Source organism: Crassostrea angulata, unplaced genomic scaffold (genome assembly GCF_025612915.1).
Source record: "Crassostrea angulata isolate pt1a10 unplaced genomic scaffold, ASM2561291v2 HiC_scaffold_144, whole genome shotgun sequence".
Classification (NCBI taxonomy): Eukaryota; Metazoa; Mollusca; class Bivalvia; order Ostreida; family Ostreidae; genus Magallana; species Magallana angulata.
The window spans coordinates 113,039-137,072 of record NW_026441699.1 but is presented as its reverse complement, the minus strand read 5'-3'; the positions used below and the strand labels follow the sequence as shown (position 1 = coordinate 137,072).

The following is a 24,034-nucleotide window of genomic DNA, read 5'->3' as shown; positions in this document are numbered from 1 at the left end:
CAATAAATGATGTTTTTGGATTCTCAGTTCATATAGGCCTGCACAGTCTCGTAAAGTCTCACTTCCGGTGTAGAACTTCCGGAGACAATCGTAGTTCGAATTTACTCTGACTCTAACCGAGACGTAATAATAGACCAGTGCATAACGCATGAACCGACAATGACGATTTGTTTTGTGTTTGGGTGTAATCACCAGGGATTACGGCGAACATGCAAGATGTTTAGATTCCCATCCAGTGCCGGGTTGTCAACGAAATGGGAAACACTATGCAGGTAAACATTATTATAATGTCATTGCAGAACAAGGTAGAATCAGGGAAGAATATTTAGGTCCCTTGTAGAATAAACAATGTGAAATTGTTTTAATATGTGTGTATCTAAATGCTAATGTTAAATAAATACGTTATTACATGTATGTATGCAGACGTAAGGACAGAGCCGTAGTGTTGCAGAGTGACAGGATCTGCAGCTGTCATTTTGTGGATGGGGACAAGAATAATGGCCAAACCATTTTCCCATGGAGTTGTGGGAAACTGTTTGATTTTCCTGATCCAACCAAAATAAATAGGTATGGGATATGTCATATTTACAAAAAGCATAAATTAGTCTTTGTTTTCAATAGTAATATGTAATTTAAAAAAAAATGTTTACTTAATAAATTTTATTCATATGTGTTATGTATTTTATTTAGAACTGAGAGAAAAGAAAATCAAAAGATGGCTGTTTCCAGCACATCCACATCTGCATTATCAGCCATGCATTGTGCATCATCTATGGATTCAACATCTGCACACATAAATCTGGATCACAGTTACCAGACTTCCTATCATCATTTAAAGGAAGAGAATCAGGTAAATGGTCAGACACTTAAAGCTCAACGATGACAATGAAATTAGTGTAAAGATTACGAATATTACCTGTTTATTATAAATATATATTTGTATTTATCAGAACCTGAGGCGCGAGGTTGAGGAATTAAGAATACAAATCAGAATGATGTCCATGAAGCGAGCGTTCAGAATTGGCGATATCATAGATGACGAGAGAAAGGTACATTTCAGATATCATGAGTAGTACATGTATTAAAAAAAATCGACATTCGTCTTTATCAGATTATTGATACATGCACATCAATATTTAGTGTTTGAAGTTATGAACACTGGTAGGAATGCATAGTTCAATGCTATATTTAAGTTTTATATACCTTGATGAGATATTATTTACAGATCTTTTGATTTTATCATTGAACACGATACTTTGTGAGGCATTTCTTTTTCAGTTTATATTTTGATAACGGGCCTACTGCTGGACAGTTCATCAGCCTGTGAAAAATGACGGAAATAGTAGAACAAATGCTCTGCCAGGAAAGAATATCATACTGCTTATGTTTTGTACAATGGGTTATTAAAATGCTGCTGGACAGCATTTACGTTTATCAGAAACAAGTCTGTTTTTAAAACAAAATGTAAAAAATAAAAAGAAATATATCTTCAACACAATGTGTTTCACTGTCATGTTTTAATGTAGATGCTGATGTATACAAGTCTAAGGCCAGACATGTTCCACGCCATTGACGAAATGATGCAGAGATTCCAGGTTAAGTACATTGATGGATGGAGACCATCTTTCATTTCTTTGACAGACCAACTGTTGATGACATTAATGAAAATAACTATGAACACCCCTCTTTTGGACCTTGCAGAGAGATTCAACACCAGTGCATCATCAGTTAATAACATTGTAACTTCTCAAATTTGTGCTATGCATGAGGTTTTATATGAAGGACTCATAGAGAGTCGCATTCCATCTCTACAAAAATGCAAGGGATCTATGCCTACCAGTTTTGGCGATTTTAGCTCATGCAGAATAGTACTCGATGCCACTGAAATCAACCAAGATGTTCCTGGGAATGACATGAGATTGCAGGCCAGCACATACAGTGGCTACAAAAATTCCAATACTGTAAAAAGTGTTACAGGTGTTGCACCAAATGGTGCCTTGGTGTTTATTAGTAAATTGTACCCAGGGAGCACATCTGATGTTGCAATTGTAGAGCACAGCAAAATTTTACAGCAATTAGCGCCCGGTGACATGATATTAGCAGATAAAGGGTTTACTATTCACAAGTTGTTGCCCCAAGGAGTACACCTTAATATTCCTCCCTTCCTTACAGCTAAATCGCAGTACACCCCCAGTGAAGTTCAGCTTTGTAGAACAAGAGGCCCACAGGCCTTGACGGTCACCTGAGTACAATAGGTGGTAGCTTTTGTATGGTGTACTGTCTTAAACGGTAGCATTTGTGAACATTGTGTTTTGTGAACATGGATTTTAAGCAAAAGTTGATTTTGATTTAAGACAGTGTTGAAAAATTGATTGGGTAAATTTGTTAAAACCAAGGAATTGTAGATGTGCAGTTATAACACATGAAGCACATACATGCAACTTGGCAAGCGGTGTCGAGCACTTGCTCTGCTGAACATGTTTAAAAGGTCTAAAAGCCCATATTAAGCTATCGTGTCAGCCATTAAAAAAATTGTGTATTTATTGTGCATAAAAATGTGCGGTTGTTTTCGTCTGATTAACTTTTGTTAACGTAAATTTTGTGGGGAAAATAGTATTACTAAAATGTTTATGCAAATTACATTTATTTAATGGTATTGTGTCTTGACTTGGGTGCGATTGTATTTCAACACCGTCACAACCCCTGTAAAGTCAAGCGGTTTGTTTAAATGCAAAATTTGCGACTCTTGATGTCGATGTGAATTTCACATTATTCGTTGTTGATTTGTAAAAACTGTGGAATTTTGATAAAAATTATTCATGGTTTACTGCTGTATGGTTCAAAAGTAAAAAAAAATTTGGTACAAATTGCTGTTTGTATTTGCATATTAGTACTTAAACAAGAGATGTTTGTGAAACATTTATGCCCCCCTCCCTTGGAAACATCCACAAAGAAAATGAACATAAACTGCAAATAACTGGTATTTTTCTAAGTTCAAGGGTCATAACTCTGTTGAAAATTGCTCTATCATACTTGAAATCAAACTTGACCTAGATATTATTTATATAAATCTGTATATCAAATTTTATATCCATCTGTGCACCCTCTGCGAAGAAAATGAGCAGAAACTGCAAATAACTGGAATATTTCTATGTCCAAGAGGCATAACTGTCGAAAAATGCTCGATCGCACCCAATATCAAACTTGACCTAGAGATTATCATGATAAACCTATATGCCAAATTTAATTTCAATATGTTTATCGTCTCCTAAGAAAATGAGCGAAAACTGCAAAAAACTAGAAAAGTCCAAGGGCTACAACTCTGTCGAAAATTGCTCGATTGTATTCAATATCAAACTTGACCTAGACATTATAATAATAAACGTGTATAAAAACTAGAATTTTTTTAAGTCCAAGGGCCATAACTCTGTTGAAAATTGCTCGATTGTACCCAATATCGAACTTGACCGTGATATTATCATGATAAACGTATATATACCAAATTTCGAAGAAAATGAACAGAAACTGTTGGTGGACCGCCCGACAGACAGCAGCAAAGCAATATTACCTCCCTTCTTTGATGGGGGGCATAAAAAGAAACAAGGAGATACAACTGCATAGTACTAAATTTTATTCATTGACTGATACAAATTACTTATTTGTACATATTTGTACTAGAAAAACAAACAAGCAGCTACAACTGCATAGTACCAAATTTTTTTAAATTGCCGATACAAATTGCTTATTTGTACTTATAATTGTATTAAAAAAACCAAAAAAACAAATGAGCAGCTACAAGTGCATAGTACCAAGATTTTTAAGTTGCTAATTTGTACTTGTATATTTGTACAAAAAAAATAAAAAATGAGCAGCTACAACTTTAAAGTACCAATTTTTTTAACTGATACAAATTGCTGATTTGTACTTAACAAAAAGTATACAGTTTCTTTGATATATTCCTCAATTTTGGATGTGTGTAATGTCCAACACATGTGTGCAGCCAATGTTGAGTTTCACAGTTAGAGATACGGAATTGAGAAGTTGTGTTTCCAACTGATTTGGATCAAGGACAAGGTCTGGACGACCTCAACACCAAATCCGGTATTATTTACTTGGTGTTGTTGTTGTCGACTTGAGCGACTACCTCACATTTATATTGTTTTGTGATGTCGAGGGTTCTTTGTCTCATGTTGCGAGATTGGCATTTTATGGTGTCAAGCTCAGAGTTGAAGTTCCCCACGTCTTTGCTGCAGACTGAGCATTTGTTGGCCGCGGTGCATGCAGCAGACTTGATGCGAATAATTTTGTACTTATAATTGTATTAAAAAAAACAAAAAAAACCAAACGAGCATCTACAAGTGCATAGTACCAAGATTTTTAAGTCATCTTATTTGTACTTGTATATTTGTACAAAAAATAAAATAAAAAATGAACAGCTACAACTTTAAAGTACCAATATTTTTAACCGATACAAATTGCTGATTTGTACTTAACAAAAAGTATACAGTTTCTTTGATAAATCCCTCAATTTTGGATGTGTGTAATGTCCAACACATGTGTGCAGCCAATGTTGAGTTTCACAGTTAGAGATACGGAATTGAGAAGTTGTGTTTCCAAGTGATTTGGATCAAGGACAAGGTCTGGACGGCCTCTCAACACTAAATCCGGTATTATTAACTTGGTGTTGTTGTTGTCGACTTGAGCGACTACCTCACATTTGTATTGTTTTGTGATGTCGAGGGTTCTTTGTCTCATGTTGCAAGATTGACATTTTAAGGTGTCAAGCTCAGAGTTGAAGTTTCCCACGTCTTTGCTGCAGACTGAGCATTTGTTGGCCGCTGTGCATGCAGCAGACTTGATGCGAATAATTTTGTACTTATAATTGTATTAAAAAAACAAAAAAAGCAAACAGGCATCTACAAGTGCATAGTACCAAGATTTTTAAGTCATCAATACAAATTGCTTATTTGTACTTGTATATTTGTACAAAAAAAAAATAAAAAATGAGCAGCTACAACTTTAAAGTACCAATTTTTTTAACCGATACAAATTGCTGATTTGTACTTAACAAAAAGTATACAGTTTCTTTGATAAATCCCTTAATTTTGGATGTGTGTAATGTCCAACACATGTGTGCAGCCAATGTTGAGTTTCACAGTTAGAGATACGGAATTGAGGAGTTGTGTTTCCAACTGATTTGGATCAAGGACAAGGTCTGGACGGCCTCTCAACACTAAATCTGGTATTATTAACTTGGTGTTGTTGTTGTCGACTTGAGCGACTACCTCACATTTATATTGTTTTGTGATGTCGAGGGTTCTTTGTCTCATGTTGCAAGATTGGCATTTTATGGTGTCAAGCTCAGAGTTGAAGTTCCCCACGTCTTTGCTGCAGACTGAGCATTTGTTGGCCGCGGTGCATGCAGCAGACTTGATGCGAATAATTTTTTCTACTGAAATGGGTTTCTTTTCAGATTCTACAATGGGGCCAATGTCATTGGTTGCTTCAAAGGCTGTATCTGGGCATGTAGTAAGAGTTTTGATGTTGTCGAAATTTCTCACTGCTACATTGGTTATTTTGTATGACTGGGCGAGTTTTATGGAGTCAAAGTGGGCTTCCCACAAACAGCAGGAGATTGAGCTGGTAGAATCAGCAACGATAATGTGTTTGCAATCCATTACTTGCCCTGACCGGGTTGTGCGCGATTCTGTAGGTCCAATGTCAATAACTTTGATTGCAATGGTTGCCTGAAGAAGAGAAGAACAGATTTACAATTGAATAAAAATCATGTTGAGTTATAATATTAATTTTTAAGTAAAAATCTGAAGTTAATTACATAATGTACAGTTATATCAAATATGTTATTTATAATACAAGATACACATTATTTATGGTACACAAGTGAACACATTCATTATTCTGAAGTTCTGTGATTTGTGTTTGTCAAATAAACAAAGTGTATGGTATATCATCTTACAACCAATTTGTTAAGACATTGAATGAAAATTTTTCAACTTGTCTAACTAGTTAATCAGTTAACATGCTGTATATTCCTTATATGTATACGAATTTGTGACCTTGATTGTTTTTTTGACACTAGCATTTGAGGAACAATGAAGATTTATTATAAGAAGTTTGTAAGCCAAAGGTTTCATAGTAATTGACATATTTTACATTGAAGTCAAATGGTAATAGCCAGATACCCAACTAGACAAATTGCATTTAGTTGAAAAAATCTAGTTTTAATTGGTATAATTTAAAGATAAAGATAATGAATTCTAGGTATACTATCTAATGCAAGTTTCAAAATTAAATTGTTTGAAGAATGGTTCATTAAGGAGATGTCATTAAACAAACAAATTGGTGAATTTTATTCGAATGGATTTCTGGCAGTAGGTGAATCATTGGACATAATATAACAAAAACTTAAAAAGAACTTTGGTTTCATAGGCCAGAATGAAATGAACTGTAAATCTTGTGGGTTTTACCTTTTGAAAAGCATTCAAGTTCTGCTCAATATCTTTGATAGTTGTGGTTTGAAGCGTAGGTGGAGGTTGAAAGTCAAAGTCCAATGCTCTCACTGGAGTAGACAATTCTGATGCAAATCCAACCCTTATGTCAAAGTCTGATGAAGTTCTATTGCTTGGAACTCTCTGTATGTTCTTGAGGGACACTGGGCTTCTGTAAGCAAAAAAACACAATTTCATTACTTTTAATAAGCTAAGCAAAGAAGGATTGTGTTGATCAAAGCTAAGTGTGGTGGAGAGAGCCAGTCCACCCCTCAAAAAAAACTTTTTTGTGCAGCAAAGATTTTTTTAAAAATGGAAATAACATGGAGTCCCCCCCCCCCCCCCCCCCCAACTTTTATGGCACCATGTAAGAAATTGAATTGAAAATAAGGAAATAAACAGTAAAATTGAAGTTAAAGGTATACCCCTCTCTCCCCGAGTAGGAATTTTAGGATTTGTAAAGTAACCTTTTTTTATTTTCCCTTCTTTTTCTGCTTGATGAGATTTTTTAGATGAGTCTGCCCCCCCCCCCCCCTCCCACTTTCAAAGACGATGTTACGTGCCTGAATTATTACTTGCATTCCACCATAGTACTTAATAGGCAACAAGATATTGACATGCTTGCCTTTGTGTTAGAGCTAGTTTCAAAATAGGGTCGATTTGCAGACTTTGGTGCCAGTTTTTTTCTGTCAGCTGTTCGCTAAAATTTGACGCCTTACGCCATATGCTTGGCCGGCATGAAAGACATGCCGCCAAAACACCCACGCAGTACGACCGTCAGAGCTTGCCGGGTGCTTTACCAACATCAAAGAAATAATTCGCTCAACATTTAGAGATTGCATGTTGGAAATAACTGTTTTCGCAACAATATACCCACATTTTTAATTTTCTACATGATTAAAAAAAGAGTCAGGAATTTTTTTTTAATCTGATGAAGCTTACTTTGCTTAGCATAGGTAAGTTTGGTCGGTCTTTCTCTCTCCATACATTTAACACAAAGTAATTCTAAACATTAGAATAATAATAATACATAAGTGTATGTAGTAAAAATAGTTGTTTCACGATTTACAGTAGCCCTACACTATTTCATTCATTTCAATTCAGTGTGCGTGCACTGTTACCGGTTACAACTGCATGCGTTGTTGTGGCGGCGGCGGCAATTCTTTGATGTTGGTAAAGGGATCGGCCGACGAGTCTAGCAAGCAGCCGACGTAAACATTGACTGTCAAGAGGAGGAAAACTCGACGGCATTAGTAACGCGCTTGAATCATTGCCACTTTTTGTTTAAATCAGGATTACATACGTACATGGTCATCGTCTTATAATTTGAAAATTTTTCACTGTTGTTCATTACATCTTATGTAACTAATATAAATGTTGACAAAACAAACATAAATAGTGTTATCGTTTTAATGGAAAATAGCTTTCATTGCTAGCACTGTTCCGGAGAACGCTTCTTTCAAACGTTAGATATAACCTTTAGATGAGGACTCTATCGATCGATGCCTAACGTTTTGACGTCAGGCAAAAGCCATCATTATTATAGGCTACTTTATCGTTAGTCTTTGATAGTTCGTTGAGAAAAGTCTACCTATATTATACAGAAAACGTTTTCAGAATATTACTATATAAAAGCACAAGAACTTACTTTTTCTTTTCCAAGTCTTGGAAGTTGCAGTGTAGGTCTGGCTTGAAACAAACAACGTCCGTAAATTTCAGTTTTTCTTGCATGACGGCGTTGAAATACTTGATGTTTTTGTTTTTTGACGTCTTCACGGGGGATATCATATGGATATAACCATCTATGGTTTCGTTTTCGTCTCTTTTTGGACGTTTCTGTGCGGATGCCATCTTCGCTGTAAGCCGTTTCTCGAAAGAGTGAGAAAATAATTGCGGGAAAAGAGGAAAATACTACGCTAGCATGAAACCTGTATTTTCTTTTGTTTTAATGTGTTATTTGAAGTATTTGAAATATTTATTTCGTCTTATCGTAAAAAAACTAAGTTACCAAACAAATTCTTTTGATATTTGTGTGCGAGATAATATGCATATTGCCCTAAACAGGACAAATAGTCAGAACTATTTTTTTCCGCGATGGAGTAAAGTTTGGTATGATGCAGAATCTGTCCTTATTTGGTAATGCAGTCTCTTGAACACTGCGGTAGTTTTTTCGCGGAAAATTTCGAGAAGGGTATACCAAATAAGGCAAGAAGTTTAGCCTGGGCGCGGACCTGAGAATCTGGTTGTTAGCGGAATTTTGGAGAAGGTTATACCAAATATAGCAAGATTTTTATGAACGAGGACCTGACAATACGTCATCGTCGAGTTTTTTGTGCATGCGGGGTGGGGGGTGGGGGTATGAGCTACTGCGTGATAGAAACGTAAGATTTACGTTTTCCGGTCAGTATAACACAACGAATCGATTGTGTAATGTAGAGAGGAATACATCTCATCGATGACTATTTCAATGTGCTGAAAATTATATGAATACAAATAACAGCTCTCCAAAAAGAATACTATTCAACGGAAGCATGCTTGAAATGAATTATAATTTTTTTGCTGATCAAAATTCATAAAGGGAATCAGCAAATTTAAGATGAAATTTCGGTTGATTTTCTCCCGAATCTAGTGCATGTACATGTACATTGTATATCATTTCATATTTTGAAAGTAAATTATTTGAAATTATTTTAGGAATGTACATGCATCAAATAAATTGCATGTGATCTTGAAAGCAGAAGAAAACACTGTCAAATTCTTAACTTGTATTTTGGATGGAAGGGTATTTATAAAAGCAGAATCGTGCTTTAAAAGTGTGTACATGTATGTCTCTGTGTGTGTGTGTGTGTGGGGGGGGGGGGGGGGTAGCCCAGCCAAGTATCGTCATGATTCCAATTAGGACTTGTCAACTAATCGTCTTGCAAAATTTACTGAGACTTTTCAATAAGTCGCGAAGTCCTGCTTTACCATTGATACAACGGCCGTGATCTCGCTTCTTTGGATCTGAATGAACTCATCCATTAGCATAGGAACACATCCATTAGCATACTGATAGATCCATATAGAGAGGGGTCACATAAATTTTTTTCATTTGTTTAGTAACAAATAGATACATATAGTTTGGATCCGAAATTTATCGAATTTATATATACGTACTAGACTAGTAGGCTATTTGTTTAACTTGCACCTAGTAAACACGCGGGTTATACCATTTTCAAGGTGAAGTGATGAAATCAGGTCACACGTGTACATGTACCCCGCTTTGGCGATTTTGTTCGTCCTGTTAATATTCCAGCAATATGAATATATATTTGTCTTAATCGAAACTGTTTGTTCGTGAATGATGATAAAAAGCAATTATTAGTTACATTTTACCGTAATAGACTATATAATTCATCTTGTTAAGATGACCCCCCCCCCCCCCACCCCCACTTGTTTTCATCTATGGGTAATTTATTTTTAAATCAGGATTACACACTTGCATGGTGGACAGCCCTATCTTGAATACTGTTGTTTATTATATTCCAAATAACATTTTCAATTGTAAATGTAAATGTTGACACATTAAACACGGTGTATAGCCAGGGACGTATATACTAACGTCCCTGGTATAGCTTTTTCTGTATTAAGTTACAGCAACCGTGCATGTTGTCTATTTGCAAACCATATTGTCTCCAATCACACTAAGAGTATGTGAGATATATATTATATGCAGACTGCGGACAGTGCATGGTTGCAAACGATATTCCAATAAAGAAATGCGCAGTTTGACCTAGAAAATGTTATTCGAATTTCTCAAACACGGACTGTCTAATTCCTTTCCAGAATTACAATTTACGCAAGCGCATTTGAAGTTTTATCGCAACTTTGCGGGGTGACTAATAATGAGGCATGCGTTAATCCAGAAAATTTTTCGTGGGAGGGGGTGGGGCCGAGGCATTTTTAGGGGGCAATTTCATAATATAAATATAAAGAAATATGAATTTGCAGGTGGGGGTAGGGGTCCTGACCCCTTGACCCCTTTTCCTTGCCTAGATTCCCGCATGTGAGGTGATTGATAAAATCTACTATAAAGCCATTCGGACTTTATTAGATTTGAACACTCCTAATAGAATTAAGTCTGATTAAAACCACTTCCTTTTTCCGTACAGTCGTAAATGGTAAAACAGGAGCAGTTCAACCAAAAAGGGGGGGGGGGGGGGGCACATAGGGGAAATTGTTGTGGGATAGGTTCATGGCAAGATATTCAAAAAGTAAAAAAATCACATAAAAACTACAAATATCCAACATTAACAACTACCAGTAGTAAGTCAATAGATACAATGAAATGCAGACAGGATTGGAATAATTTATCTTTGTTTTGCCAATGGATACATTTGCAAGTTACAAGTAGTTTTTTAGTTTTACCATGATGATGGCATGATATGATTCATAAATATAGGATCTCTCGTGATTTGCGATGGTATATGATTTTTATCCAACGAGTTGTGTGTTTTCTATCCCCGAGCCTTATGATTTTTATCCAATGAGTTGTGTGTTTTCTATCCCTGAGCCTTGGCGACGGGATAGAAAACACACAACGAGTTGGATAAAAACCATATACCATCGCAAATCATGAGAGATTCTTTTTATCACATGTTTTACCAAGTATTTTGTTTATCCCAACTTTTTCTGTAAAAATTGCGATTGTGAGCCGCACAACACATTACTTACAACACGTCAACAACGTTACGCATGGAAAAAAAGTTCCTTGAAGTTTAACAAACAGACATTCATTTTCGAACATTTTTTTTATGAATTCATGACAAATAACTGAAACAATATTAAATGTTTCAATTTATATCTAAAACACCCCTCAACTGAATTAATTATTTAGTTTTTCATTCTACGTCAATCAACCGTCTAAACCTACGTAATGATTAACTATGACGTCACGTGGCGTAAGAACACACAGTGGAATATCAAAAATTTATCCCATGAGTGATATCCACCGTATATTGGGATTAATATGTGATAAAATACAGATATGATTCATAAAATACAGAAAATGTTCTCTAGCTCAGATTGCAATATAATGCTAGTAAAGATTGAATTTTTTTTTGCTTTAGGGGATAAGGTATGGAGAAATTTACAATTGCACAGCTATTTGCAATGTTCCATTTTACTACTTTTAATACATGTTGTACCATAATACTGTGATGGATTGCATATTGTCGGGTTGAACATGATTCACCACATTTTACTGTTTTCACTCCTTTGCATTAATGAAATACATATTTCATTGTGATGAAGACAAAAACAACCAGATGTTTATAATTTCAATTTATTCTAATTAAAATATATTACCTATAATACAAGAAATAATTCATTAGGAATTACTTCAACAAACACACTGTATGAGCAATATTTACATAATTAAAATATTAATTCTAAATATAAAAATGAGAAAATAATAAATAGATTATTAATGATGATAGAGTATACACTGTATATATACACCGGTAATAAAAGACACAACATAATTTCACTCTTAAATATCAGAAGCAAAAAGAAAAAAGTTAGATATAACCAAAAATCATCTAGCCCACCCCCCCCCCCCTCCAATCCCACTTTTAATTTTGTTCCGACACCAATGTTTTGTAAGAAAATTTCAAGAAAATACATTCAATGTTATATAATTCAACTGATGTCATGATTGTAAAAATTAAACCAAATTAAAAAATCATGTTAAAAAAAATACAATGATTAGTAGTTTACAGTTTATGTTCAAGTAAGGTAGTAAAGATCTGTAAGACGTTTGGCTCACCGCGCAAAAAGTGTCCCGGTCTGCTGCATATTATTTACTTAAGGAAAGTCCAAGTTACTGTTTTCACAATTTTCATTATCGTGTCGTATAGTGGTAGGTCTGAATATTGGTTCTCGTCTCTAAGAAAATGACATGAGTATATATACCCTCTCGACTATAACAGACAGTTTTGGTTAGTCATGACCATCTGTGCTGATCATGAGTGTAGATTCAGTGACCAAATTTAAAAGCAGTATTTCAATTCCAAATACAATATCAAAACTGTGAAACTGTCCATCACAGCATAGATGGATGCGGGCTTGCAGTTTCTTGCATCGGTACAAATCATGAGTATGAACACAAGCATATGTCAAAGGTTGACAGAAAACATGTAATATGTGACAACAATGCAATAACAAAGCTCCATAGGGTTTGTAATTATGACAAATATAGCACTCTCATCCCATACCTGGAGGTATGAGATCATACTACTGCACAATTAAATTCAAACTGTACTTATTGAAGGACTTTCCAAAGAGTGATTAATAGGTTAATATTCATAATAATTGTGCAGTCTATACATAATCATTTATGTGTTCATATTAATAGTTCTTATCAAGGTCACAGCATAGTCATTTGTTTACAATACATATGTCTCCCAAACAAAAGAAATTCCCAGAGGGAGATTTTTTCTGCCTGGTGCCCAGAGCAGGAAAGCATCCTTGATCTCCCCTAATTCAGATGAACTTTCCAGTGACGTACCAGTTGGAACATCTCTATAAGAGGTAGTATCAAGTGATATAATTCCTTTTCTGGCTGGGGACATCAAACCAAAGAATTAAGTACAAAACAATTCATTAAAATGACCATAATGGAAGATTAGTAAGTGTGACCAGAATAATAAATATGATTCAAGCAGTAGCCAGTATGTTGCATAATATCCATACATGTAAAATAATCATAGTCATACATTTGACAGTTCATTATAATCAGGTTTATATAGTTCATGGTGATCAGAATCCGAAATGACCAGGATTCTTGAAATATAAGAACATGCACAAATAATCTCATAATGATGTCACAATATAAAGTCAATATTGTTAAACCCCATCCTATATACACACGTTGACACAGTTGCCATAGGTTTGTTCTAGCTTGCTAAACATCTGAGTAGGATCATTCTGGGGAATGAATCATCGGACACACAAATAATATTTTAGCACATTCTAAATATTTATTAAGTGTGTCTGCAAATATGTTTTGGAGCAAATACAGTATAAACTAGAGGTACTGTAAGCAAGGTCACAAATGATATTCCTGACAAATGATACCCCCACCAAGAAAATGTTATTGGTCAAGTATTTATTTTGGAAAATAATAGATGTACCATATTCACATTGACCTTAAATGTGCATAAATGACCAAAGTTAAAGGTCAGGATATAATTCCATGTCAGAGGCAATATTTTTGTCAAGTTGTAGCTTCCAATTATTTTTCATAGAAGGAAATTGCATAGACAAGAATTTTACCATTTTTACAGTGACCTTGAACTTGTACAAATGATCTTGGGTCAAGATAACTACACATCATCAGGTGATTAAAAATTTTTAGTTGAAGTTTTTTTTGTTTCTAATATATTCCATGAAAAAAGTATAGAGCTAACACAAATCACACATTTTTTGTTCCTGTGACCTTGAAGTTGCACATATGAGCTGTCTTAAAATCAAGATACAAGCTCAGGTCATACACAATCTATGTGTGGAGTCAGAACTTTCTGTTTCTCGATAAAAAAGGTATAGAGTGCACATGAATTATGCACTTTGTTTCAGTTATCGTGAACTTTCCAAAATGACCTGAGGTCAAAGTCAAAGCACAAACAATCTTTGTGTGAAGTAATAATTTGTAATGTTCCTCTATAAGAAACTAGAAAACTGACCAGTCAGGAAGGGCCCCGCTATGACAATTAATATACAGAAGTGAAAAAAAACTTTGAATTCCATCCTCTTTATATTAACAATGATGAAAAATAAATGCCCGGCATAAGATGTAAAGAACTGCAATATATAGGATCTCATGATTTGTAGTTGGATATGATTTTCATCCAACAATTAAAGTGTTAAACTGAGGGGTAAAAATATAAGGGTGCAGCTCATGGAATGCGAGTTTAATTTGATTACATTTAAAAAATGTTTATGAAATTATAAGTAACAACTGTATTTTTAAAATTTCAAGATAATTCCTGAACGTCCAAAAACTCTAAATAGTAACCTTGTATCTGCATAAAACAGGGATAACCTCATGTCTTATAAAAAAAACTAAATTAAATGTGTATTTAAAAAAGATTTATAAACAGGTGTTTTATAAAATGCAAGCCTTCAGTGAATGCAAATACAATGTATCACCCAGGGTTGACCTCAACTTCAAAACAAGCATTAGTTGCAGACAAAGGTGTTCATTAATCTTCATATGACAGATAGAGATAAGCGTCTAAATTTTTTGCAGCAGGCAAGATAATTAATCCCAGGGGTTAATTGTTCTGCTCTCTCATCCTTTTCTTCTAAAGTTACAATAAGATTTTTTTTTCAGAAATGACAGAATGAGGTTATTATTTGATTACCTGTTAAAATTTACAGCATTAAGGCAGAAAAAAATAATATAAATAATCAAAAAATAAAATAGTGAAAAAGGATATCTTAATATATATCTTGATTTTAGAATTCAATAAAATTATCATAAATCATTGTGTACGGTATTTTAACCAAAATAAAGTATGAATATTATATTTTAAATCCATATTTCAAAGAATGTACACAATACTAGACATCATTCAAAATTGACCTTAACTTCAAAACAAAGTTCATTTGCAGACACAGGCAGTGCAGTAATTAATCTCAATGTGACAGATAAAGATAAAGCTTAGGATTTTCTTCATGTGGAATTAATCCAAAAGGACAAATATTGCACAAATATTGCACAGCCTTCCTAGTATACATAAGGAATCTACCCCACCACCAGAAGACATATAGAGAACCAACCTTAGCATCAAAATATGTTTTTCAGACTACTGAACTACCATACCAAATTTGAACTTGATTGGGCAACCATAAAATAAGTTATTAGAAAAAAACCAGAAAATTTGTGGACGGAAGAGTGACAGACGGACAGACAGATGGACCGACAGACAGAGCGATTACTATAGGGCACCCACAAATCCTTGCGGGGCCCTAAATATTAAGCAGACATGATTGCACAGACAGATGGACAAGCTGATTCCTATATACATGTACCTATCTTTGTTTGGGGGGGGGGGGGGGGGGGGGGTAGGGGGTATAATGAGTAAGTGGCAACCCTTATTTTGCATAACCACTCATGACAGTTTGTATAAATATTCAGTATCCTAAAAAGGAAACAGAATATCAACAAACTGCCTGTATATAGGGAAATGGCGGGTTTAACTTCTGTTAACATGAATTTGTTGTTACACTGTGGATCTTTTCACTACAAGTGTGTTGCACAGTATATCATGTTATGGTCTGACCAGTAAGCCTCAAGGACTTCTGTTTGGACATCTTGAAAATCAGTAAATACAAGATCAAGCTGCGTGTTATTTTTTGTTGTGACCTTTTTCATCATTTGATTACAACTAAATTTTTCTTTCATGAATTTTAAGAAATTTTCATGACATTTACTGGTTAAATCTAAATTAAAATCTCCCATAATGACAGTTTTAGCATTGTTCTGCATAAATGGTAACAACTTGTTTTCCAAAGTTTTACAAAAGACCTGAAGGTGACATGAAGGCTTTTTGTAAAGTGCTACACACTGAACCTCAGAATTTGAGATTATCACATTTATAACAGAAAACTCAATAGAGTCACTAGAAAATGAGTTGTGTGACAAGACTGTCAAGTCGTTTTTTACATATAAAACAATCCCATGGTGTGATCTTGAACAATGGTCAGTTTTGCCATCATTGCGAAATATTTTAAAGCCATCCAATGAATATTTTTCATCTATGTCAGATTCACAGAGCCTAGATTCAGCTATACCAATAATATCTGCACTTAATGCATTAGGGTCAGCTTTGATATCAAAGAAGTGTTTATGTAGGGATCTTGCATTATTGAATAAAAATTTGAGATTCATGCAGAGAGTGTACAGTGGTTGATAACAAAGCTGCATTTTGTGTTGTCTTAGTCTCACCATTTCCTGATCTACACTGTCGTCCTTGTCAAGACTCTTTTCATTAAAATTTAAAATAAATAATCCATCTAGTGATTTTACTCTGGAAAGTGCTACATAATGAATATGTGGAATTTTACGTTGTTTTGTTTGTGACAGGTTGATCACTGCACTTGAAAGTGTTGCTCCTTGAGCTTTATGAATTGTTTTACCAGCAGATGCCTGAAGAGGAAATTGGACTCTCTCATAAGTTTTCTTGTTGTAAACAAAAGTTCTCTTCACTTCAAAAATTGGTGTCCAGGATATACTAGTATTCATATTGAACAAATGACGGTATTGATGTCTTCTTGATATTCCAATTTTGGCATCTTTAAACAGAACCCAAATAATAGCAGGCCTAAACATGGAAGTTTTGTATTCAATGTGTTTCACTACACATGTAGCTCCATTAGTTAATCCATCTGCAACATCAAGGTTTACTGATATATCATATATCATATCAACAGCAATAACCAGATGAGTTTTCAGTTGTCCTGTACTTGATTGATTTTCTGGCAAGTTTTTAATGAGCTTTAATTTTACTTCTGCTGAGAGTTTGGCCTGAGACAATACATCTGTATCAGCTTTGATAAGTGCTTTTGAGGTGGTTAAATTTTCAAGCAGATTTGAATTGAAAGTATCAACAAATTTGTTCTCAATGAAAAGATGGGGTGCCTGTTTTGGATATTCAGGGCAATCTGGTGTAATAATCCTTTGGTTAATGATATCTTTGTCCTCTGCTGTTAATTTGTTTTCACGGAGTCTATTCAACATTTCTGTAAATCTGAGATCATCTTTTTGTCTCATTATTTCAGTCAACTCATGCATTTGAAAGTGTTCCTGCCACAAATTTTTTGCAAGTCCTTGGCCAGGATTTGACAAATTCTTAAAAATCCATTTGTCACAAACAGGGGCCAATTGATATAAATCTCCAACTGCAATAACACTAATACCACCGAAATCTTGCTTTCTGCCTGTAAGTTGTTGAAGTCTTTCATTCAAGAACGTAAGCATGTTGTTACCTACCATTGAAATTTCATCAACAATTACAACTGACAAATTCCTGTATTTAGTTCTAAATGAGTTCAGTTCATCAGCACTCATGTTTTGTTGGTTCTGGTACATTTTTCTGTGAAATGCTGATGCAATAGTAGCTCCTTTAATATTATAAGCAGCTTTTCCTGTGGATGCACAAAGAAGTATTCTTATATCATCTGGATTTTCTCCTTCTTTAGAATACAAGATTCTATGTAATGTTTGAAATATGGCATCAATAACAACCGATTTTCCTGCACCTGCTCCACCAGTAAGGAAGGCATACAATGGTTCAGTGTTATGCTGAATCCATGTTACAACATGATTGTAAAATTCTCTTTGTTTTATGTTTAAGCTCTGTAATAATTTGTGATATTGTTCATCTGGGATGCGAACTGCACTCATTTCTATTTCTGATACTTTTGATGACATGCCAATCTCTGGCCCTATATCATAGTCTCTGTGTTGAATTGTATCTGGATCAAAGTGAGCAAACTCTTCTGATGGTTTTGGATCTACTTCTAAATCTTCTGCCTCTGCTTGTTCTGTATTTGGTGCAACTGTAGCCAAATTATCAAGATCTTCCTCAGCTTGAAGTCGAGCTTCTTCTAATTCCTCCATGAAATGTTCATATTCTGTTTGCTTTATCTGAATAATGTTAGCTTTTCTATAATAATGTTGTTCATATGTTTGAAAATCTCCAAGAAGGTCAACCATTTCATTTCTCCAAGGCAGAAACAAAAACAGTCTTTCTCTGTAGTACAGTTCAGAATTTGTCTTTTTACTGTATCCTACATATCTGATGACTCTTTTGTTTTTACGCCTTCTAATTTTTATGCCATTTTTCAAATGAACAACAACATCACTTTCAGAAAAGATATCTTCTGCAGATTCATTTGGACAATCTTCATTGTTTTCCTCATCATCATTTTCTTTTTCCATTTCTTTGGGAAAACTTACTTCCAATTCTGTTACAACATCAGCTAAACACCAGTGTTCCAATTGTTTTGGACGTCTTGCATATCTTTGAATTAAACCATCTGCTTTGATATCAGTTGAATGTTTAGGTAAATTGTTCAGTTCCTCGTCTCGTTTGAGAAGAAAAACGCGCTCTTCTGGAGGTGAAGTATTTATAAAAACTACTTCCCTACTAGACTGTGTCAGAGGCATCTGTAGAATTAAGTAGCTTGCTTCTTGTGCACTAACTTCAACAAAATTAAGGAACTTGTTTCCAATATGCCGAACTTGTCGTTTAAGATCCATATTTCCATCAGTAGCTTCTTGAGATGCTTTATCAAGCATTGCACTTATTCCTCTTTGTGATTTGCTGATATAGGCCACAATGTATGTTGCACATGCATATGGATCTAAAACAAACTGGATATCCAAGTTAGCATTCCAAGCCTGTAACAATGACTGGTTGTAGTAATTAACTCTCATTTCTGATGGACTTCTTTTTAGAAATATTTTACGACTTTTTAAGGAGGCTCTGATACATCTGATATAGTCCTCTTGTGACATTTTTATGACATTTTCCAAGAATGAGTCATAGTCTAAATTGCAACCATCTTTGTATTCATTCAATTTTTCTTGAAGAACAGAGTACTTCTTTCTATATGTATCTACATCAACATCCAATGGTTCAAGCAGCATTGTTTTGGGTAGAGGTGGCAAAGGAAATCCAAACCGACAAACTGTTTTTCCACCTTTTTTGCATGTCTTTGAATGCTTGTGAACCTGGAGTTCTACAAGGTGTTTCAAAAGAGCATCATTTTCCTGCAAGCTGCAGGTAACATACTGGTCGACATAAGCTTCAATTGCTTCATCACTATTTTCTTTATACTTTGGAGCATCACTGGTCCATACAAGCATGTGAATATGTGGTGAACCTCTGTTCTGGAATTCTACACGTCGAAATACATCTGTGACAACACCAAGAGGATTGTGATGACTCTTTAGAACAGTATTGATGAATATTTGTACTCTGTTGTCAAAATATCTAGCACAAGTCACTGGATCTTCCTTAACTAGAGTAGATTTTGCATTCCAGTCCAGAGTTTCTATTTCTTCATTTGAAAGAGGCTTTCCTCTAAGTATTGCCAATGTTTTCAGAAGATCAACCCATCGAGTATCAGCTGATGAAAGAGAAATAAACCATGTTGGAAGACCTAATTGTCTGATCATTGCAAAAACATCTTTCTTTTTGGATGCAAGATAAGCTGGAGAATTTCTGAGTGTTCTGAAGATATAATATCCTTCATTCAGTCTAACAATTTTTTCTGCAGTGGCAGGATTCAGAACTTGTTCTGCTGTGATCGTCTTTCCCTCTGTTTTGCATCTTCTCAATGCTAAGTTAACTTTATCACTAACTTGTTTAATCTGAATTTTCTTCAACTTGAAAAAAATGTTTGGAACAGATTTTGCTGCTCGTCGATCAATGCTACGCAATTCCCATTTTGCAACATCGCTATAATGAACTGATACAACTCTGTCATTATTTTCTACTCGTCTCTGTCCACAAAATATGGTAGGAAAACATAAATACTCTGCATCTTTATCTTCGTATAAACTTACTGGTCTTTGATTTTCTCCAGGGGCAAAAACATATGCCTTGTTGGTGTCATTATCTGCTTCATCAACAAGAGTATCAGAATTGCCTTGAATATTATCATCTGCAGCAACTTCACAAAATCCATCATCATTTGGTTCTGTTTCACGTTCATCAGTGCTGGAGGATGTTCCAACAAGCTCTTTAACAACTTCCTGGTTGTCATTATCAATAATTTCTCTCCATGAATGATCAATGTTAATGCCTGAAGATTTATATAATTCACTGTTTTCCATAAGCCATTGTAAAGCATTCATGACCTTATTAGGACGGACATTTTCAGAGAAACATGCAGACTTGTGAGAAAGTCTTTTTTTTAACTTTACAGCAATTGTGACATGTTCATCTAACTGTCTAGGAAGAGCATTTACTGTTGGCTGGATATCAACAGGAACATTTACAACATTTCCTTTAACAGACATCTGCCCTCCTCTGGGCAATTCTCTTATCTGCATAAATGGTATTCTCTGAGAAATTAGTCTTTCTTCCAATGGATGCAACTTCAAAATTTCTGGTCTGTCTGGCCATTTCATTCCATTCCTCACTGACAACCGTGGAATCTTTTCATCTTTCAAGGCTTTAAGACATGTTAAGCATAACCATTCAACATCATCAACAGATTTAAAACCAGTACAAATGCCTCGACTTGTTTGACTAATATTTACAGACTCCATCTTCACAACACTTTTAGAAAACCAAGTTTGATTACAACAAGTGCATACATAAACTGGGCCATTTTTAATTTGATTATGAAATTTTTGTATGCATTGATCTAAAGAATGTCCTTGTTTCCTTTTCTTTGACAATTCTTTTTCATGTGCTGTGAATACTGTAGTTGATCTTTTCTGGGCTTTGCAGATTTTATCAAGTTCTTTTTCAGCATTTCGATATTTTTTTCTACTTTGTTGTTTTGATAGTCTTTCTTTTTCTAGCTGCAGGGTATTTTCCCGTTTTTTTCTCTTTTCATTCCTCTCTCTAAGACAAAAGACCTGAGATTGCCTAAGTTTATTCATACCATTTAAGGTATTTTTTCTGTCGTTCTCTCGAGTTTGTGGGTTTTGTCTAGAACATTTCCTTGAATCCAATTCTTTGTCTTTGAATTGCTTGCACTGTCTAGATTTGTTCATGCTCTTTAAAGTGCTTTTTCTGTTTTTTTCTTGAGTCTCTGGATTTTTTCTAGAACATCTCTTTGCATCTAATTCTTTGTCTTTGAATTCTTTGCACTGCCTAGATTTGCTCATGCTCTTTAAAGTGCTTTTTCTGTTTTTTTCTTGAGTCTCTAGATTTTTTCTAGAACATCTCTTTGCATCTAATTCTTTGTCTTTGAATTCTTTGCACTGTCTAGATTTGTTCATGCTCTTTAAGGTGCTTTTTTTCCCCTTAACTTGAGTTTCTGGGTTTTTCCTAGCACATCTCTTTGCTTTTAATTCTTTCTCTTTGAATTCTTTACACTGTCTAGATTTACTCATGCTCTTTAAAGTACTTTCTCTGTCTTTTTCCCTCTGTTTCTCAGAGTTTTCCCTCTTTCTACTCATATAATTCCTCATGTACTCTTTTCTGGTTTCACGAGATCTTGACTTTTTGTGTTTTTTCAACATGTCCTCTTGATATTGGAAATACTTATCCATTTGGGGATTAATATCATTCCTTAGATTCAGAGTACCTGCCTCACTTGTCACTGACACTGGTTGTAACTCAAATTGGGTTGTCATTGATATATTACAACTTTGATAATATGCGAACAAATAATCCACTAACCTATCAATATTATTAAAAGTGATTTTCAGAGCAGTTCCATCTGCAGATGACATACCATCCTGTGAATGTGAATGACTATCAAAGAAAACTGGACAGCTTTTCTCATCTGTATATATTGCTGAACAAAGTCCACCAACTATGATTAAACCTTGTCTGTAACCAGAGAATAGCATTTCAATGCCTTCCTTTAGATTGATACTTTCACCTGATTCGTTCCAATTTTCATGAGTTACTGTTCCATAAATCTGTTCATCATATTTTATTTCAAAGTGCTGATTGTGAATGGAAACAACTGTGGGGAGCTCTTCAAACTTTAGCATTTTAGAAATAAATTGAACAGTGGATTGTAATTCTCCTACACGCAGTCTATATAAATCATCTCCAGCAAAAAGTATATCATCAAGTTCCTGTGTTGTATTTGCGTTGTGTTGTATGATTGCCATTAATGCATTACATGTGCACTGAACCCCCCTTGAAACACTGGGGAAAATATCATTAGCTTGATTGACTGAGGCAAATACCATTTTCGAAGTTTCTTGAGCTTGAAATGATAAAAGGTTTTCAATGACACAAGAGTTTGGACTCAAAATTACATTCTCAGAAAATGCACTGCTTAGATTATTTGATGGCAAACTATTAGAAATATTAACACCATGAGAAATACATGAATAATTCATTTCATCTTGAGCATTCACATCCAAATCTGAGGAGTTCTTGACGCCTGAAGGCAAATTTTGAATATTCTGTGCACCAGAATGCAAACTAGCACATTTTTTTGCACGTGAAGGCAAACTATCAAATTTCTTAGCACCTGAAGGCAATCTAGCACATTTCTGAGCGCCCGAAGGCAAATTTGCAAAGTTATTTGCGCCCGAAGGCAAATTCTGTACTCTTTTTAACGAGGCAGTATCCCCCAGGTCTCGTGTCCTGTTTTTCACGTGGCCAGGATCCACGATTCTCAAAGGTCCGTTAACTGTAATGTCACTTGTTGGGTCTAATTCGCTCCTGTTATTTACGTGGCCAGGATCCACGAGTCCATGGTCATTAATGCTGGCACGACTCTGGTTTCCCTTCTTCGCCAATGACAGCCGCCAATTTTTCTTGCGAGGCATTGCAGTGTCTGAAATAAACATTTAATTCCCCATTGAATTAATTTAATTACTGTGCAACTAAAATTGAACAGAATGTTAACATTTGACCTTTGAACAAATGAACTTCAAATGTATGCCCTCAGATAATCACATGGAAAGTATCAATGTTTTGAGTTGAAAGGTGTTCTGAATTTTGAACAAATTATTAGATAAAAGATCAATGTGACCTTGACCTTTAAACAATAAACCATAAAATATGTATGTGGACTACTTATTCACATGTGTGTGCATTACCATGGCTCAATGCCCAGGACTACTAATTTTAGAGGTCAAGCTGTACTCTGTCCCAAGATTACCTTGATTCACAATTTTCTTAATCACTTGATTATCAGAAATACCTCATGGTTCATATAATTTTTATTCAAAAGTTTAAAAAAATCTTCCATTTAAAAAATCCTTTCCAACATTTCTTTTTTTAAAAATGCCCGTTTTACCTTACATTCCCCCCCCCCCCCCCCCACACTTTTATGGCAAAGATAGACAGAAATAACCATAGCCATATACATGTATTAAACTTTTTTTATTCCTGGTCAAGATGTCTAAAAATAATAAATCTACCACCACACTTTTCAAATTTTGCTTGTCAAGATTTCTTATAAGTGTACCCCCCCCCCATTTTCAATTTGTTTCCAATGCCACTGTAAAGTAAATGTATAGGTACCAACAATAAATGACCAAGTCTAACAGCTGGTATTTTTTCCCCATAAATTATCAAAAATCAAAATCCAAGTAATATGCACATATCTGATATATGTACAATATATCTGCAAAACATCAACTTTCTTTCTTGAAAACTGTAGGAGTAGTTATCTGTACAATAGGGGTACCCTTTTGGCAGCCTACACCGGCCATTTTCTACTAATATGCACTGCGCAGCACAAATGCACATTGTGTTCTAAATGGCTACAAAGTTTCCTCAATTCCATGCAGCAGTTTAAGAAGAGTTGTGCTTACAAACTGCAGTATA

At 34.9% G+C, this 24,034-nt stretch overlaps 4 protein-coding genes across 4 annotated transcripts; 2 read left to right on the top strand and 2 right to left on the bottom strand.

The window, feature by feature from the left end:
- The first annotated feature begins 144 nt into the window (after nt 1–144).
- On the top strand, nt 145–2,152 carry LOC128169508 (uncharacterized). The gene is made up of 4 exons (XM_052835636.1): nt 145–272; nt 424–567; nt 691–850; nt 951–2,152. The coding sequence occupies exons 1-4, from the start codon at nt 160–162 to the stop codon at nt 1,071–1,073; spliced, it is 540 nt and encodes a 179-aa protein (XP_052691596.1). The 5' UTR covers nt 145–159; the 3' UTR covers nt 1,074–2,152.
- Nucleotides 1,557–2,246, top strand: LOC128169504 (uncharacterized). Its single transcript, XM_052835632.1, has one exon. It carries the CDS (start codon nt 1,557–1,559, stop codon nt 2,244–2,246), a length of 690 nt encoding a protein of 229 aa, XP_052691592.1.
- Nucleotides 2,247–5,099: 2,853 nt separating this feature from the next.
- On the bottom strand, nt 5,100–8,710 carry LOC128169510 (uncharacterized). The gene is made up of 3 exons (XM_052835637.1): nt 8,158–8,710; nt 6,489–6,681; nt 5,100–5,747 (listed from the first exon to the last, which is right to left on the bottom strand). Exons 1-3 carry the CDS (start codon nt 8,358–8,360, stop codon nt 5,100–5,102), a joined length of 1,044 nt encoding a protein of 347 aa, XP_052691597.1. The 5' UTR covers nt 8,361–8,710.
- Nucleotides 8,711–16,928: 8,218 nt separating this feature from the next.
- On the bottom strand, nt 16,929–22,236 carry LOC128169503 (uncharacterized). Its single transcript, XM_052835631.1, has 2 exons — nt 17,542–22,236; nt 16,929–16,937 (listed from the first exon to the last, which is right to left on the bottom strand). The coding sequence occupies exons 1-2, from the start codon at nt 22,234–22,236 to the stop codon at nt 16,929–16,931; spliced, it is 4,704 nt and encodes a 1,567-aa protein (XP_052691591.1).
- Between the last annotated feature and the right edge of the window lie 1,798 nt (nt 22,237–24,034).